Source organism: Diadema antillarum, unplaced genomic scaffold (assembly GCF_040938485.1).
Source record: "Diadema antillarum isolate AM-2024a unplaced genomic scaffold, OU_Dant_1.0 seq00001126_RagTag, whole genome shotgun sequence".
NCBI lineage: Eukaryota > Metazoa > Echinodermata > Echinoidea > Diadematoida > Diadematidae > Diadema > Diadema antillarum.
The window spans coordinates 443687-461254 of NW_027271940.1; the positions used below are offsets into that span (position 1 = coordinate 443687).

Genomic DNA, 17568 nt, shown 5'->3' on the forward strand with positions numbered 1-17568 from the left:
ATTATTCTCTCTCCGCCCCCCCCCCTCTCTCTCTCTCCCTCTCTCTCTCTCTCTCTCTCATTTTCTTAATTCTCAATAGATACTAAAATTCAAGGAATTAATTAGAAGACACATTATTTCTCCCCAAAAAATCAGATTATACCATCACACATAGGTTTATTAATCTTAACACAGATAAGAACAAAAATCAATTTCCGTAAAGATAGCACGGCTCCATCAGTTATATGAACTTTTCCCTTACCTTTTAAACATCTCTCTTGATATAAGTGTGTTCCTTAATTCTTTTTTTTATTATATTCTTCTTTTACTTGTTTTTTTTTTCTGCTTCTCTTCCTTCATTCCTTCCTCCTCCTCCTTCTCCTTCTTCTCTTCTCCTTCTTGTCCACGTTTATTTTCCTCTTATCTTCTCCACTTGAATTTTTATGACCACCGGCCCTTTTCTCGCTGATTACACGTCGTGTGTTTTGATGCGGTGTTGTCAGTGTTCTGTGGTATATATGGCGAATTACATAGCTCTACTGCATAGTTGGGGTATTTTTCCTAGATAATTAACCATACATCTGACAAGTGAAAACATTTTATCATTACGCATATTTCTTGTAATATTGATTGCACATACCAGCTATAATGATCTGCTATTTTTAACGAAAAGGTGTCTTTTATCAACACCAGGGCCGGCGCAGCCGTGGGGGCCGTGGGGGCCGTGGGGGCCGTGGGGGCTCGGACCCCCACACTTTTTGTGCGCCATACAAAGGAATACATAAGGTGTCAACACTTTGGGCCCCACACTTTTTTCAACCCGGAAGTACGTAAGTGGCACTAAAATAGAAATAGATGGAGATCTTGAAGTATGGCGGCGGTATGGTTATGTGTTTTCTCTGGAGAAGTGGGGAGAGATGAGCTGTGGACCTTTTTTTTTTTTTTTTTTTTGCTTGTCAGCTCATGAAACCCGGAAGTGGCCCCCACACTTTGGAAAACACTGCGCCGGCCCTGAACACTTATATACACGATGAAGTAGGAAATAATGTGGATGTATCATAATTATCATTATGTTCCTCCTCCTTTTTTTTTTTTTCTTCTTCTCCTCCTGGGGGGCATTTCATGAAGCATTTTGTCAGATATTTCGTCTTACAAACTGTTAAAAGCTACTGAAATCCTTGCATCTGATTGGCTGAAAGCAAATTTGTCCGACAAGTTGTCAGACAAAATGCTTGATGAAATGCCCCCATGATTATCATTATTATCATCATTTTCACGCATATTCATATATTTATATACACGTATCAAAAATATATCATACATATAGATGTCTCGAGAAACAAAAATACTAAGATCATATATTTCTTGTTGTCAATGACACTGATTTAGAGAATGATCACTACTTACTATTCTCTTCATGGTGAAATAAATTGCGTGCTTAAAATGATGTTTTCGTCATGTTCGTGGGCTCATAACGAAATGCACACTTGCGCAATGATGTAAAGTTGTCTTGTCCCATACATACTTCTTTGTTACTGACATTGATGTATGAAGCTTCATGAAGACTTTGGCTTTCAAACCGAACGATACCTTGCTCCTGAAGATAAACTATTTTCATAACAATCACAAGGTGTAAAAACGAAGATATGAAATTATTTTTGATTAGGTGTTATCCAACGCTTCGCCACACTGGATACTTTTGTCTGCTGTCCTCTTTGTTATCTCAACCTCTGCTTGTTTTCCCTGGTCAGTCTGCAATGAACATGAAATAATCATAATGACAATAATGAAAATGAGAATAACAGTGGCAATGCTAATAATAATAATGATGCAAAATAACATTCAATACAATGATTAAAATAAGAAAAATACTGAGGAGATTAATTACTGCCATAATTTTTTATATATAAAAAACAAACAACAGTCTGCTTAAAGGACGTTTGTCTCCTGCCGCTTTGACGCAGCCAAGCTAACTGCATTTCAGCATCATCCATGACCATCACGATGGTCTAATAAATACTTATAAGACAGAGCAAAATGTTTCAGAAATATGAAATTATAAAGTGTTTTAAACCAGGAATGCTGAACCCCCCCCCAAAAAAAAAATAAATAAATAAATAAATAAATAAATAAACAAATAAAATAAAATAAAATGTGCAAATGTTTATATCAAGGTGAATATGCGTCTTTCAGATGAGGGTGTTATAATGTAAAACATAATATAACAGTTAGAGGCCACTCATTTCAGATTTGTATATGTGTGCTGATTGTCACCAAACTCAAAATAGAGCATTTGCGACCGCGTAGATCGAGTGCATGTTGTTACCATGGTGTCAGAGTTAACTTCTCTGGAGGGTTTGGCCTACTCCTTTGTAGGGGAACTTATTCCAACCCCAACATTCCAGAAGTAGCCACGACACAAAATTACTAGTCTATCGGGTTTATTATTTTACTTGTCATTCGCTTGATATTTCATTCATAAAAAGGGGAGTTGACTAATTGCCAGATTGAGAAAAGTTATAAAAACTCACTGCCATTGATTTCATGGATTCGTCTTCCTTCTTTGCCGGCTTCTTCCAATACCTCCGCCAGACGAGAAAGCTGGCGATCCCGACCAGGATCCCGCCACCGACGGAGATGAGCAGGACAATGACGGCGAGCACGACATAGGAGCTGATCTGGACGTAGTTACGGTACAGTCTGCTGTACTCCTCGGGTAACTCCGCCGACTGCAAGTGTATAGTGAGTGAGTCAATGGGAAATTTTTGTCAGCGTGTCTTAGGAGTGCATTCTCGCAAAGGGTCTTTTTCGGCTAGAGCAGGTTTCTGTCCCTTTTTTCACGAGAGTTTTCGTTAGAGAGTGCCTCGGTGAGTTGCATCATTGTCGCTTTCTCGCTGCACTTTTTCAGCAACCATTGTAAAATGTAAATTTGATATGGAAAATATAATGGATATAAGGAAGAAATTATGCATATTATCATAAAATAGCTTATTTTTATATCACTTCATTTAAGCACTTCACTAATCATTAATATCCTTTCCTAGAATACTACTACGACAAACTGGATGTGTTGCGTAATGTAATCTTGAATTGTATCGGAGTGTGTATGAGTTTCATTCCAGATCAAAATAATGCCGATACCTGTCCAAGTGAAGATTTTCTCGCTACAGATATTTAACGTACGGTCTGATCAGAAGAAATTGTCGTATCAATATTACTATAGATAATTATGAATATAGCAACATAGGCGTACTATGCATAATTCAAGAAATTTTCCGTATTTCTAAACTCTGCACGAATTGACCTGACTATAAGGATGTTCTTTCATTCTTTGTGACCGTATCCATGTCTTTCACTCTTATTTATCTATTCTTATACCCAAATTTCCTGTTTGGTGTTCATTATTATATGCCTGCAACTGCGAAATATTTTCAGAACGTTTAATACAAAAAAAAAAATGAATTAAACTAAATTGAATTTACTCGTGTTTACTATCATGAGAGGATGCGGCACAGACGGGAATGACGGAAATTTTCGGCACATCAAATGGAAACAAAGTAACAATGATGGGCAATTTACCTCATTCAGCCAAACCAGCGGGAAGTACATCTCTCTCACGTTTGCTGCACCCCTGTGAAACAACATGAAAAAAGCAACAACAGCTTGACAATACATAATATAACATAAAAATACTGCAGAACTTACAATAGGAGATTCAGGCTTCTACCAACCTGTAGAGATTTTCTGGCAGAACTTGATTTAATTAAAAAAAGGATTTGACATTGCAATCTATTAACAACACAATGCCCCGTGTTTCTCTGTCTTATAATTGTTCATTAAATAGCCCTGTAATATCTTAAACACAACGAACAAAATTTAAAACTTTTACAAGATTTAAAACCTTTACTTTTACCGGTTAAAACAACCTGCTGGAAGGGGATATACGTAACAGAAAGGATTCGAACTCAGAATCTCCTTTTTAGCAGTCCAAATATTCACATATATACACTGTACGTAGTATAAGTGCTGATCGGCTGATGTGATGTCAGGAGAAATAAATGCTGTTATCATTATCATTATCATCCTCATTATTCTTCTTCTTCTTCATCATCTTATTATTATTATTATCATTGTTATTATTGTTATTATTATTATTATTATTATTATTATTATTATTTTTACACGTGTATTATTGTTATCATCATCATTATAGTTATCATCATTATCATCCGTATTATCAATTAATGTTGCTTTTGTTTGTTCGTTTGTTTGTTGCCGTTGGTTCGAAACATTAATGTAAACATGTTGCGATATTCCCCCTGTGTACAAGACTCACTCTATGAAATCATAAGGTCCGACTTTCATGTTGACTTGTGCCCTCAAGTCTCCTCGAAAAGTAACGCCTGTCAACTAGAAAAGAAAAAAAACAATAAGAAATATTGAAGCACAGAAATTAGGGGGAAATAGGGCTTAATTTAGTGGGAGTGGGCAGTGGGATGTCTCTTTCTTTTTTTTTTGGAAGTATAGTTACACCTTTCAACTAGAAAAAAACACGAAATATAATTATAAACATTTGAAGAAAGGAAGTCGGGGAAAATAAAAGGGCTTAATTTGGTAGGATATGGGCTGTGGGATGTACCTTGCTTTTTTTAAAAAGTAAATCTTTAATCACCATGTGTTAAATCCATTCATGATAATCACTCTTAGTGGTTAGAATGACATTAATATAGATGACAGTGATGATAACAAATGAAGGAGTATTAATGATTATGAAATGAAATTGACGATGATGACGATAATCATAATTCTATCGATATACATTTCGTTCCTGTTACTGTAAACCATGCCAGACTATACTTTAGAACCACATAACAAAAAGATATTATCACTGAAGTTTGGAAACGTATTGATGGGTTAGCCTCCTCTAGCAATTTGAAAGTAGATTTAGTAGAAGCCCTGCATGTGTATCATAATAGTTACCGGGTCGATGTCAACTGCCAGCTCGTGTTCGTCTTTGTCAGGCTTCATGCCGATAACCGATTCGAACAGGCTTTCATCCCCGTACAGGAAATGCGGTGATGATAGGTACACTGGGGCCTCTATTGGTTTGAAATGCAAGATGATCGATATTTAGTATTCGACAAGTATATGACTACAAATCCGTTTATACTTGTGTGTGGCTGAGGGGTGGGATGTTAAACAGGTTTTATGTATGGTTGATGCAAAACTGTGAAATTAAGGCAGCATGAATAAGTGTTCAATAGTCAAAACCATATTTTAAACATTCTATTACCTATCCATCATTTACATTTTTATTTTGCCTCCAAAATATATACTGCACAACAACACAATGACAGAAAGCAGTACAAGGTGTGGGGGTGAAATTTTTTGAAATCTGCGAGTTGCGCCGCAAACATCATTACAAATTAGAGATGTAGGCTTTCACATACTTCTTTGCAATAAAGATTAATGTGAAGATTGCATTGCCCGAGGAAGCTATCTCTCATATCTATTGCATTTCACTGTCGAGATACAGAAGAAGAACATTTATCAGACTTTTTACATATTTTACACTATTTTCCAATGCCACTGCTTTACATACGGAAATAACATTCGCTGACATTGAGGAGGCCAGTAGGGGGGCAAGTTGTTTGGTTAGGGGTGCAGAAGTCGATATTGGGTGGGAAGATGGTGGCGTTGGCATACAGGTACTCGGGGGCACTAAAGTGGTACAGCCACGCCCCTCTGAAATTTCGGTACCCTTCATAGACCACAAAGCCGGACCTGTGTGTTGAAATACACGTGACATCAAAGTATTATAGTCAATCCTAGATGGATGACATTCAAAAAGTTCACAAAGCTCAGTTCTTGGTCGAATGTTTTCTTGCAAAATCTAGATTACGTGATCAATATATCTGTGATAATGATATGTGCATTATCTATATAACGAAATAACATTGCCGTGTTCATAATTTGGATGACAGAGTTGCTCAGTAGCTGCTGGATAATTCATCTGATAAACAATGATAAAGTTTGGCGTAAAGCGTTGACATGAAAAGTCTGCAGATGATCGGAATGCCACTCTTTCTTCTAATAAAAGTTTACTATAGTTTTCAAACGACATGTTTGTTGCGTGTTGAAGTTTGTAACACTGATATAACGATATGAAGTATTGGATGCCACACGCACCAAAATATTAAAATGTGGATTGCTCTGCTCATCATGACTCCATGCATCTAAAACAAAACACAATACATATGTACTCGTGCTCTTGCCATTCTGGAATCTTGGCGCAGTTGCCAAGTTTACCTTCAAGGAGCACTCTATTAACAATCTAAAGACGTTGCCTCTGTAAGCACAAACACAACTCAACACGACAAGGGGCGGAGTAATGTTCTGTAAAACGTCATTACCTGCAGACGTATGTAGAAAAGACATAAACTTCCTCAGTCTTTTCGACGTATGGATGCATGATAGTACCATCTGAGTAGTGAAAAGGTATAGGCACGGAAACATGTCAAAAATCCTTTTTAATCTTTGGATGGCCTGTATTCGTTTTCTGTGTGCGATTTTTCTGGAAGAATCTAAGCCTACCGTGCCTAGATCTTTGCGTCGTTTTTATTACGACATTAATGTTGACAAAACCTACATGAAAATTTGTTCTATATAATTGATTCCTCTATTCCATGAAATTTCGTCTTTCCTTCAACAGACAAAAATGTACATCGATTTCCAGATACCGGGTCAAGACCATTTTGAAATTCATTCTGTCGTTCTCTTTTTAGATTATCATTACTATTATTTATTCGGCTTTCATTCACAAATATCATAATACATATTTCAAAATCAAAACATACACTGGAGTGGTAAGGGTGCAACAGGTTGGGCAGCCCGGGTCTGGAAAGTGCCAACTGAATGACTTGGGCCCACAGGCCATCCTCCCCAACCCACCTGGTGCACCCAAAACAGTCAGTTTACAATGTAAAAAAAATACAAATTTGATTAACAGGCATTCACTTAAACAAAAACAAAAACAAAACAACTGTTTCTTTATAAGTGACAATTTAAGATACGTGTAACTACCAATCTTTCTTATTTCATTCAAATATCAGAGGTAATTTCCTACGATGTACATAACAAAACTATAAAAAAAAACATTAATAATACTTTGTACATTGCATATGTTTGTCTACTCTGAAATGGCTACAGACATCAAAACCTAACTCACAAATATATACAGGTAATGCACAATTTATACATTTGAAGTTTCCATGTAAACCATATTCCCTTACAGCATTTCATTTTGACTTCATTATATTTGGACAATTAAAAACAGAACTGCAAAAGAGAAAGAGAAGAAGATAGAGAGAAAAAAAAACCATCATAAATAACTAGATATAATAACTCAACGTACCCAACCCAACCCGACACCCAGGGAGCCAGATCAACTAGCAATGATTATCTGCATGCTTTCTATTGGAAAAAACAAAACAAAACAAAAAGATGGTATGAAGTAAGCTCGTCTCATGTCGATCTTCCTCTCTGTACTTTTCAATGTGTATTTCAAAGATGGCGTTTTGATTTTTCAATGACGGAAAGCTTCATATTGGAAAAAAACCGTGATCGTTGAACGTTGCACTTTGCCGTTATAAAAAATCACGCTAAAGCTGTCTTAAGTAATATTACATCACTATGGTACCCTCTTTATCGTTATTTCAGAAATTAAATCTTAAAATGCCATCAGAATATCAACTATGCACCACATAATATACGCAAAGCTCATAGTCTGAGTGTGATAGGTTTGGCATGCAATCGGCTTATGAATTATTTAAAGCATGGGACAAACAATATTCGTTCCAAGGGAAACAAAATACTATAAGACATCAGTGTAAAATCACACAAGGCAACATTCTTGCAAGAATACCCGGCCTATGGAGAACAATCTCATACAACTATAATCAAATGAAAGGAAGTAAAAGATTGAGCATTTCTGAACCAATATCATTACTTTCGGCCATACTTGCACTCATGCGCAAGATCACCCGACTGGTTGCTTTATATCTCTCACCAGTGCCGTTGAGGGCGTTGGCAATGTCTGTAGTCCAGTAAGGCAGAAGTTTCTCTCTGTTCCACATATCCATTCTGTTCAGGTCCATGATGTTATCTTCTCCCGTGTACACCGTCCAAATTCCATCGTCTGAATTGTTGTACTGCACAGAGAAAAACAAAATCAAGGTCTGAAAATCACCAACTTGATGTTATGCACAGATAGTGATGAGGAGGAGAGGTCATCCGACGAGACCGACGCCCATGAGTCGTAGGGCCCTCAAGTTGGACATTGAAAAAAAAAGGTCCATGACTCATACAGTCCACCAGTCATACAGTCCATGAGTTCGACACTAAACAACTAAGGCCCACGAGTTTAAGACTAGGCAAACAATGCCCACGAGTTCGACAATATGCAAGGAAAAAAAGGCCCACTAGTTCGACACTGAGTAAAATATACTCGCGAGTTCGACATTCATCACGAGGCTTAATGTGTCTGTGTCGTGGGCCTTATTTGCTCTGTGTCGAACTCGTGGGCCTTGTTTGCTTAGTGTCGAACTCGTGGGCCTTGTTTGCCTATAGTGTCGGCCTCAGGTGAATTATTTGCTGAGTGTCGAACTAATGGCTCTATGACTCGTGGGCTGTATGATTCATGGGTGTCGAACTCTTGACGTGCACCAAGGAGGATGGTAGAATCACTTTTCTGCAAGTGAATCATAAAGTTCGTAAATCTGGCATTAAAATGGGCCTGCACTTCACCTGCGACCTGCTGTCAATGAACACACGAATAGATGAAAAATATGGCAAAATCACTCATAATGCTGGAAACAAATTGATAATGGTTCTGCATTCCGAAAACCATTCCACTAAGTTTAAAATCTAAGTCAACGGTGACACGAGCCACGGTTGGGAAGGAACTGTATACAAATACAGCCGACAGTGTGACTCAACCGTCGACACAGGGTTTTTGCATCATTATGCATAAAGTAAGGCAAACCATTAATGAAAGAAACTCTTAAAAAGTGTTGACACGTCTTGAACGCAAAATGCCGACTGTCAAAATTTCTTCTTCTTCTCCCTCTTTTTTGTTTTGTCTGGACATTTGATTATACGCGGTCTGTAATAAACGGACATACATAAAAAAAAAACAACCAAGAGGCCCTTGGACGGGACAATGAGCATTAAAAAAACTTCCGAAGGGCACCACTGTGTCTGAGAGCAGACTCGAACCAAGGACCTCATGAATGAGACTCATGGTCTAATCCACTGAGCCACCACAATCCCTAATATCGTAATACGACTGACTTTCTGGCTGGCATGGAGCACTGGTGAGAACAGCAGACTTACACTCATCAGTACACCGAAATTTGTGGATGGCACCCTCTCCTCGCCGAGGATATCCTGGGCGAGCTCCAGGTACTTGTCGGAGTAGCCCCACACGAAGCCACCCACCGGGATTTCAATGATCAGCTCCGCCTCGGAGATGGCGTGGACGAGCTCCCAGATCCGCTGGACAGGATCCTTTTGGTTCCTCAACCAATAGGCAATTGTCTATCAGGGAGAGAAAAAGGGGGGATAGGGTAAAGAGAGAGAGTCACTTCACAATATACACCTGCATCACAATTATATAAAGTGAGAGACATTATGCTCCTATGGACACACACATGCACAAACACACACACACACACACTCAAACAAACAAACACACGCACACACATTCACACACACTTTTTACCCCAATGATATCATTGTTTTTTAATTTTATTCCAATGTATTGTATTACTGTGCAAATTAACAAAATTGTTTAATTTGGACACGATAAACAAAAGCACTTTACACACACACACACACACAATCACACACACACACACGCACAAAGGTTTGATTTAACTCACGCAAGGACTGCGTTGAGTCTTAACTATTCCTCTAAAATATTTGTGAGAAGAAAGGTCACGCTAAAGATCAGTTTGACCAACGACGGCATTCATCAGGCCCGTAGCCAGGGGGGGGGGGGGGGGGGGGGGTGCGTCGGGTGCGTACGCACCCCCCCCCCCAAATTCTGAAAGGTCCACTTTTTCATAATAACGGTTTGTAGCAATTCTCAAGATAACAATCCAAATAAATATAAAGACACATTATATGCTACGTAAATGTGGACGAGTACGTTTAACAATGTTAAAAATAATTGTACGAAACCCTTTTGTTGTATGAACCATCGGATCGTCCCCATGCACACAAACACAAAATCATGTTATGTATCAATTTGTGCGAGCTATTATTATATTGGCACTGCATGCCATGGCCCTTGGCGCGTGTGACCGGTGTTTTTTTTTCCACTGGCCGCCTGAGTACGTGCGATTCGTGGATGACATTGAGGTTGACACTTGCATTTTTTCACAGGAACAGAGGTAAGTGGATGAAAATCTAATAGCCTCAAGTTTACATATATGATAAAAATTAAAGAAATTTCCTCGAAATTACTATAATCGAAAACCTGAGACATTTTATATCTACGTCTCACAAAGATATAGTACATGTACATATAAGTACATGTTGGCATGATAATGCCTGGGGATAGATTATTATGTCAACTATTTTCCATTATGAATGCATGCTCCAATCAAATTGTGAAAAGGTGGTCATGAATTAGCATTTCTTACGAACGATCAGGAGAGACAAAACAAAATGAAAGGCCTGTCTTACTCCAGTTCTCTATTAGTTATACATTTTCTCATGTTGTGACAGTTCGATTGGTTCTCATTTTGAAGTGAGCCAAAACCTAAGAACATTCTCACTTATAATTTCCAAAGAGTATTATGCAGACACGCAAACTAAATTTAGTTGTATTTCATTTAAATGTAATGGGTAAGAGGGTATGAGAGAGAATGCTGAGCTATGAAGTAAAATGGTAAAGTAAAAAGTTTGTCAGATAGTATTACAAAAGCCTGAATATTGCAAGAGCTCCGGAGTAAAAACAGTCAGGGAAAAACCCTATGTATGATAACATTGTGAGAGCGTTAGACTGCATTGTGACGCGTCGTTATTTAATTTACATTCTTTATTCATATTTTTCATAAAAAACACAGGTAATGAGCCGGATTGGGTTAAAATTCTCACTTACAGCTTTGTAGAAGTCTGAGTCAACAGTATCACACAGTACTTCAAGACTTATTAGTACAAACGATTTCTTGAGCCTGCACCGTTTCAGGCTCTGTTCTGGATACGGCGGTAGAAACTCATTCTGTTTTGTTGTTTATTTTATCATTATTTACTAATCTCTTTTCTAACTTACAGGTAGCGGATTTCTTTGCAGGCCAAATTCGGAAATGTACTGTTGATTATTACTTATACATTTTCTCATGTTGTGACAGTTCTATTGGTTCTCATTTTAAAGTGAGCCAAAACCTAAGAACATTCTCACTTATAATTTCCAGAGTATTATGCAGGCACGCAAACTCATTTTAGTTGTATTTCATTTAAATGTAATGGGTAAGAGGGTATGAGAGAGAATGGAAAGTGCTGAGCTATGAAGTAAAATGGTAAAGTAAAAAGTTTGTCAGATAGTATTACAAAAGAAACTCATTCTTTTTTGTTTGTTTATTTTATCATTATTTACTTATCTCTCTTCTAACTTAAAGGTAGTGGATCTCTTTGCAGCCCAAATTCGAAAATGCCTAGAGACAGCTAGTAACCAAATATGCTACTATAATTTAATAAATAAGAAATAACCATTCCAGTATGTATCTTAGTGTGCACAGTAAGACAGATCAAATCAAATAGGAAAACATCTGAGCACTAAGCCTGAGGTCTGAATTTGCACTCAACTTCTTCCAATGGCTAACGGATGTTTAATTTTTGAATTTCACTGACCTCCAAATTTCACAAAGAAAACCTTCTTAGCATGATGGTTAGTATGACATTTGACTGATATTGGAGATGTTTGCGAATCGGATCTACTACCTTTAATATTATTAAATCTAAAATGATTATTTGAAAGTTCGGAAATGCTGGAAATATCCTACCACAAGGAGGCAAAATATAAATGGTTCACATTTACAATTCATTTTGTTTCAAAAATTTTCTTATTTATTTTCGTTTTTGACAAACTCGCATACCAACGGCTGATATACTGTATAGTAAAGTGAATGTTTCATCTTCCAAACAGCATCCAATGGGATGGAAAACTCCAACTGAAAGGTGGACCCCGTGACCATACTCGCTAAAGAAAACGCGTAATAGGGGTCGTTTTTTCTCACGGATTAGATGGAAAGTGTGATGTACGAGCGTATATAATCAAAGGGTATCAAAAAGGCCGAAATTTGGGGAAATGGTATATTGTTCAATCATGATGAAGTACTTCTTTAGGGTGCAGGAAACATTTAAGGAATACTTGTTTTTAAGGCCCGAAAAAATCATATGATCATTACTCGTTTAGGGGCCATTTTGAAAGTCCATGTATGAGCATGGTGTCCACCTTTTAATTGTCGCTACCCCTCCCGGGACAGTATCAAAGGACCGTTTTGTTAATTAACGCAATCCCCACTTCCTTTAAAAATCCTGGCTTCAGGCCTGCTAACGTGGGTATATACAATAGAAAAAATAAAAGTTAAAACAACACCAGGAAAATCACTATTCTCAATTTTGCGGCGCGCTACGCGCGCAGAGTCTCGAGCACAATTAAACTTTGCAACTTCCTGGCAAAATGAGTTTTTACTATTTCTTAGATGAAATACCGTAACGCGATTGCATGCAACAGACAAAAATACAAATTTCCTCGAGACTTTAAAACGTCATTAAAACAGTCAAAATTCACAATTTGCGGCGCGCTTCGCGCGCAAATTCTTATACAACTTTTGTAGTTCGGTCGTCCAAAGAATATATATATATATATATATATATATATATATATATATTATGTGTGTGTGTGTGTGTGTGTGTGTGTCATCATTGGTATTGGTACCGAAGGTCCGTTTTTTTAGTGACCGCACCCCCCCTTGAAAAATCCTGGCTACGGGCCTGCATTCATGCTGGTCCCTTTACACTAAGGGCAAAAATGTTCCACAGCATCACAATTCATGCTGTCCTCTCTGGTACAACTGAGCGCCCCGTTTTGGGTAAATTGCTGCCATTCGCTACCTCTCCCTCTCACACTCGTCTAGACTGTCAATTATACAATTCCATTTTCCCCTCTCCCATCCACTCTCTATGCTTATTACTTTCGGACGACTGAATAAATCAAACGCTCCTTCTTCTAATGTCATCATTACCTCTAAAAACATAAATGATAAAGTGGGAATTAGAATCTGAGGAATGTACTCACGAAAACGGGACCGTTAATCGACACAAAGGTATCCGATTCGGGTCCGACTGACATATCTCGATCGAAGACGAAAGATTTCAGGTTCATGTAGCTCACTGTTCCATTGTCGTGATAGGTAATGTTCGTTTTCGGCCGATACTCTCTTCAAAAGGAACAGAAATGGATGATGATTAATCATCTTACAACAGAGACATGAAAGGAGATCCTCTTTCCTGCTCCTTTTCTCTTCTTTATTAATTCGCTTCGAAATCAACATTTGACAACATAAATTTATAACATGTTTTATATATTTCATATATCTAATAGATCCATTTGCTAAACATTTTCTCCTATATAGGCTTATTGGTCATGGCAGTATTTGAGATTTCTAATGACATCATTTCAAATGTTCTAATGGCAAGTAATGTCAAAAGAAGTCGATCTGGAGTAGAGTGAACTTAATTGAAATCTTGTCAAATCAAATCATGTGAAATGTAATTCCCTGTTATGCAATTATCTGTACATTTTGTACTTTTTTTCCAATTGCTCAACAATATGAGTTGATGCTTATTTTGTATCATCTATTAATTTTTGTTTGATGGAAATAAAGTATTATTTCATTGAACTGAATATTGAATTGAAATCTGTGATATAAAGAAAGACAAACATGCAAGAGATTTTGTCCAACCCTGACAATCATTACAGTCCTGTCTCCTTTACTATAGGAGGGGATCTTTTCCCTCGTTCGGTTCACCTGCATACGACAATTCATGAGTCCCATGCAGCAGTACCTGTAGCTGTAGGGTCCCAACTCCTCCAGCCGAGCGGGCCCTCCCTGGAGGAACTCCTCGGGATTGGTGAGGTTCCAGAACCAGAACTGCATGTAGATGGGCAAGGGGACGTCTCTCCACAGCGGGTACGCCATGGCCTCGGGAACCAGGATTTCCTCCTTTAGGGGAGAACAGGTGGAGGTAAGACTAAACCTGTTATATACTACCAGTATACATGTAGTAGTTTCATGGGAGTGTTGTAGCTCCATATGATCATAATGGTCATTAATTATTGTTGCATGCGTTTTACTCAATTGTTCATTAGGTCCTTGAAAACAGTAAAAGTGATTATCAATATGCCGTCGAAAACAGCATAAACAAAATCTAACCTTTACATGAAACACCAGTATTGTCACGATTTTACTTTTAACGAAAGCATTTGTTGCTCTGTCAAATATCTTAAACCGTAATAAGTCAGAACACTTCGGGTGCACATAGGATAGATCTACAAGGCTCGTGGCCATTCCTCGTATACCTTTTCCAAGATTGTCCGGACGGTGAAATCAGACAACGGGATCAAGGCGATACCAATAACTGTCATGGTAGTGCCCACTACCGTCCATGACACCAGCTTCTTTGTTGACACTGCCATAGTCCTCCGTAGGTAGGGCCTGGATCATGCGATGCATAGACTGACAAAAACTACCTTATGTTGTTTATTTGAGGGTAGTATCAGTACATTGGCGATGTCCGACAGTTTGTAACTTGGCAGTGTTACACGTAGCAAGTAGATACAGCGTTCATTATATTGCGACGTGATATCAACGATAGAATGAATGCAGATTATTTTGGGGAAAAAACACACCAAACAATGGTGCTCTACAACAATGTTTCCGAAGGTGCTAGCGATTTAGACTCCAGTACAGAAAACAAACACTTGTCTCTGCTATGCCACCCATAATCAGAACACTGCCAGTTTCAGCACATGATTACTTAATTGTAGTATACGGTTGTGTAGGTTGATATCTGAGAAGACGAATTTTGGTCCTTGTCCGTATGCAAGTTAACTGCTCAGAAGCTTTCGTTGCCGACTCGTTGTTGTCATTACTGATGTCACGCACTGAAGTCATAACCAACTCACTTCCTACATGAACATTTCTTCACACTGCACGTGCCAGCAAACAAATCTAAAAATCGAACTCCAAATCGAGTGTCTCTGATGATACACTCAGTCAAATCATCGAGGCATACCTGTCCATATCAGTTTTCTTTGTGTTATTATTTACTCTATCCTGCTTCGGTAATCACAAATTCTGATAGTCACAGGAGAGAATGACAGGCGTTAACCATCTCGCACACAGAAGTAAATCACTCTGCACTGTACGGTAAATCATGATGAATTCCTTCAAGTCTAGGCCTACTCTGCAGGTTAGTGGTCCATCAGGCATGACACAACAGCACTGGTCAAAGCTTGACCCATGTTTCCGACACTGTAGCGAGGTGAAATGACAAGATATGTAAGAGACGGTGGACAATCTCCTTCCCCCTTTGAGCCTCTGCTTTTCGCTCTCCTTACTGTCCCAGAACTTCACAAGGGGGGGGGGGATCTCTGCATCCCAGCGTCATGCATGTCTCCCTTATTTATCAACGAACTTCAAGAATCTCCTTAGACTGATATCAATCAAGGCCACTTTTGAGTGCTCAGCAATTTGTGAGCACAGATAAGCAAACTTGCAATTGAGTTAATGACGCGATAACCATCGTGTAGTGTTGATCATCTTTAAGGAAAATCGTCCTTGTCCACCGGTACTATCAAATCTACGATAAGTTGATTGTCTTGTTTATGGGTCAAGCGAAAGGGGTGGGGTTGAATGTAACGGTATGTTGATAATGATAGCGATAATGATAATGATGATTTGTAATTTGCCATATTGCATACTCACTCGAAAAGAAGCCGGATAGAAGAGACATCTACAAACTGCGACAAGATGATAAAAATATTGATAATAGCAATGATAATTACTGCGATGGCAATCATAACGATCATACGATTGTTGATACTTATAATGACAAAACGTTTATTTATATAAATTACAGCACCTTGATGTGACACTCCTTGGTCATTTAATCATTCTCCAGTTTTGACACTTCAACACCTGTACATTTTCGCTTTCATAACCTCTGAATAACATGAGTGAATTGTCAAACACGATGCAACCAACTATCAATGTTCCTGTGTCTTGATTTACAAAGTGGATGTTATGTTGCGCAAGTGCATAGTTTTAATTACAAAAGAGACACATTTTAACGGGACAAAGTGTAACCCATCATTTAGCTGTTTGTTGATTGCAATACATATAAAGTCCTGTGCTGTTACCCTAATTAAACTATCAGACACTGCCAACAATAGATTGATTGTTAGTACTTGATCAACTGTAATCAAATAGATACAAAGTCCATTTCGATACTCTACCTGTATCTCCCACAAATTCAAGTTACATATATGCGGATTCTGTGTCGTCACGAAACGCACTTAAAGTAGGGGTCTTTGATGTCAATATTCACAGGCGTCTTGTGTTTCGCACATCACATCACACAATTCTACTTCTATTTTGATACTGACAGTTACTTAACTCTGATAATCGAACTCAATTCTGTCACTCGAAATCTCTTCAATTTCCACAGCCTTATACATGGGGGGGGGGGCGGGAGATAATCATATTAGTGGCAATTTCTAAAACTTCTAAGGGAATATAAAAATGGCCTAATCGTGAGATTGTGGAGGAAATACCAGTATGTCTCTTCATTTTCAAATTATCGTTGGAAGCGAATCTTTACTCAACATTCATACCTGCCACTTTGTCTATATTCCAGTCTTTGGGGCTCTGTTATGTCATTTAATGTATTTGCAATTGGCTTGATAGTAGTAGTAACTCTGCCTTGATGCAGGCCTACCTGCTTTCTGTCATACATAATCCAAAGTCATCGAAAGAGGGAAAATTGACTAGAAAAAAAATGTACCTTGGTTGTTCTTTCTAAAGTTGACGTTATGCGGATCGTTGCAATCAACATCTCAATAGTTCGAACAATGCAATTGACAATAGTATAGCACTGTAGTGTATCACTTTGAGTGCATAAAATAATCTCACCGCTTTTGAAAGGGATGTGGAGAACATTATGACGTCACAAACGAAACGCAGTCACCACAAAGGTATGCCATCTCATCTCTTGGATTTCGCGCACGCTAGTAGGCTCCTGCATTCGATCGATTGGTCGAAAGGGATGTGGAGAACATTATGACATCATAAACGAGACACAGTCACCACAATGGTACGCACATCTCATCTCTCGGCCCTCGCGCGCAAGCGAGTAGGCTGCCGCATTTGATTGGTCGAAAGGGATGTGGAGAAATTATGACATCACAAATGAAACAAATTCATCACAATGGTATGCGCATCTCATCTCTTGGCCCTC

At 38.3% G+C, this 17568-nt stretch overlaps 1 protein-coding gene across 1 annotated transcript; it reads right to left on the reverse strand.

Moving 5' to 3' along the window:
• Positions 1-1641: 1641 nt before the first annotated feature.
• On the reverse strand, positions 1642-14746 carry LOC139743972 (lysosome membrane protein 2-like). The gene is made up of 12 exons (XM_071654439.1): positions 14630-14746; positions 14116-14273; positions 13346-13487; positions 9373-9576; positions 8048-8189; positions 6393-6462; positions 5582-5763; positions 4960-5078; positions 4316-4389; positions 3559-3610; positions 2511-2708; positions 1642-1731 (listed from the first exon to the last, which is right to left on the reverse strand). Exons 1-12 carry the CDS (start codon positions 14744-14746, stop codon positions 1642-1644), a joined length of 1548 nt encoding a protein of 515 aa, XP_071510540.1.
• Between the last annotated feature and the right edge of the window lie 2822 nt (positions 14747-17568).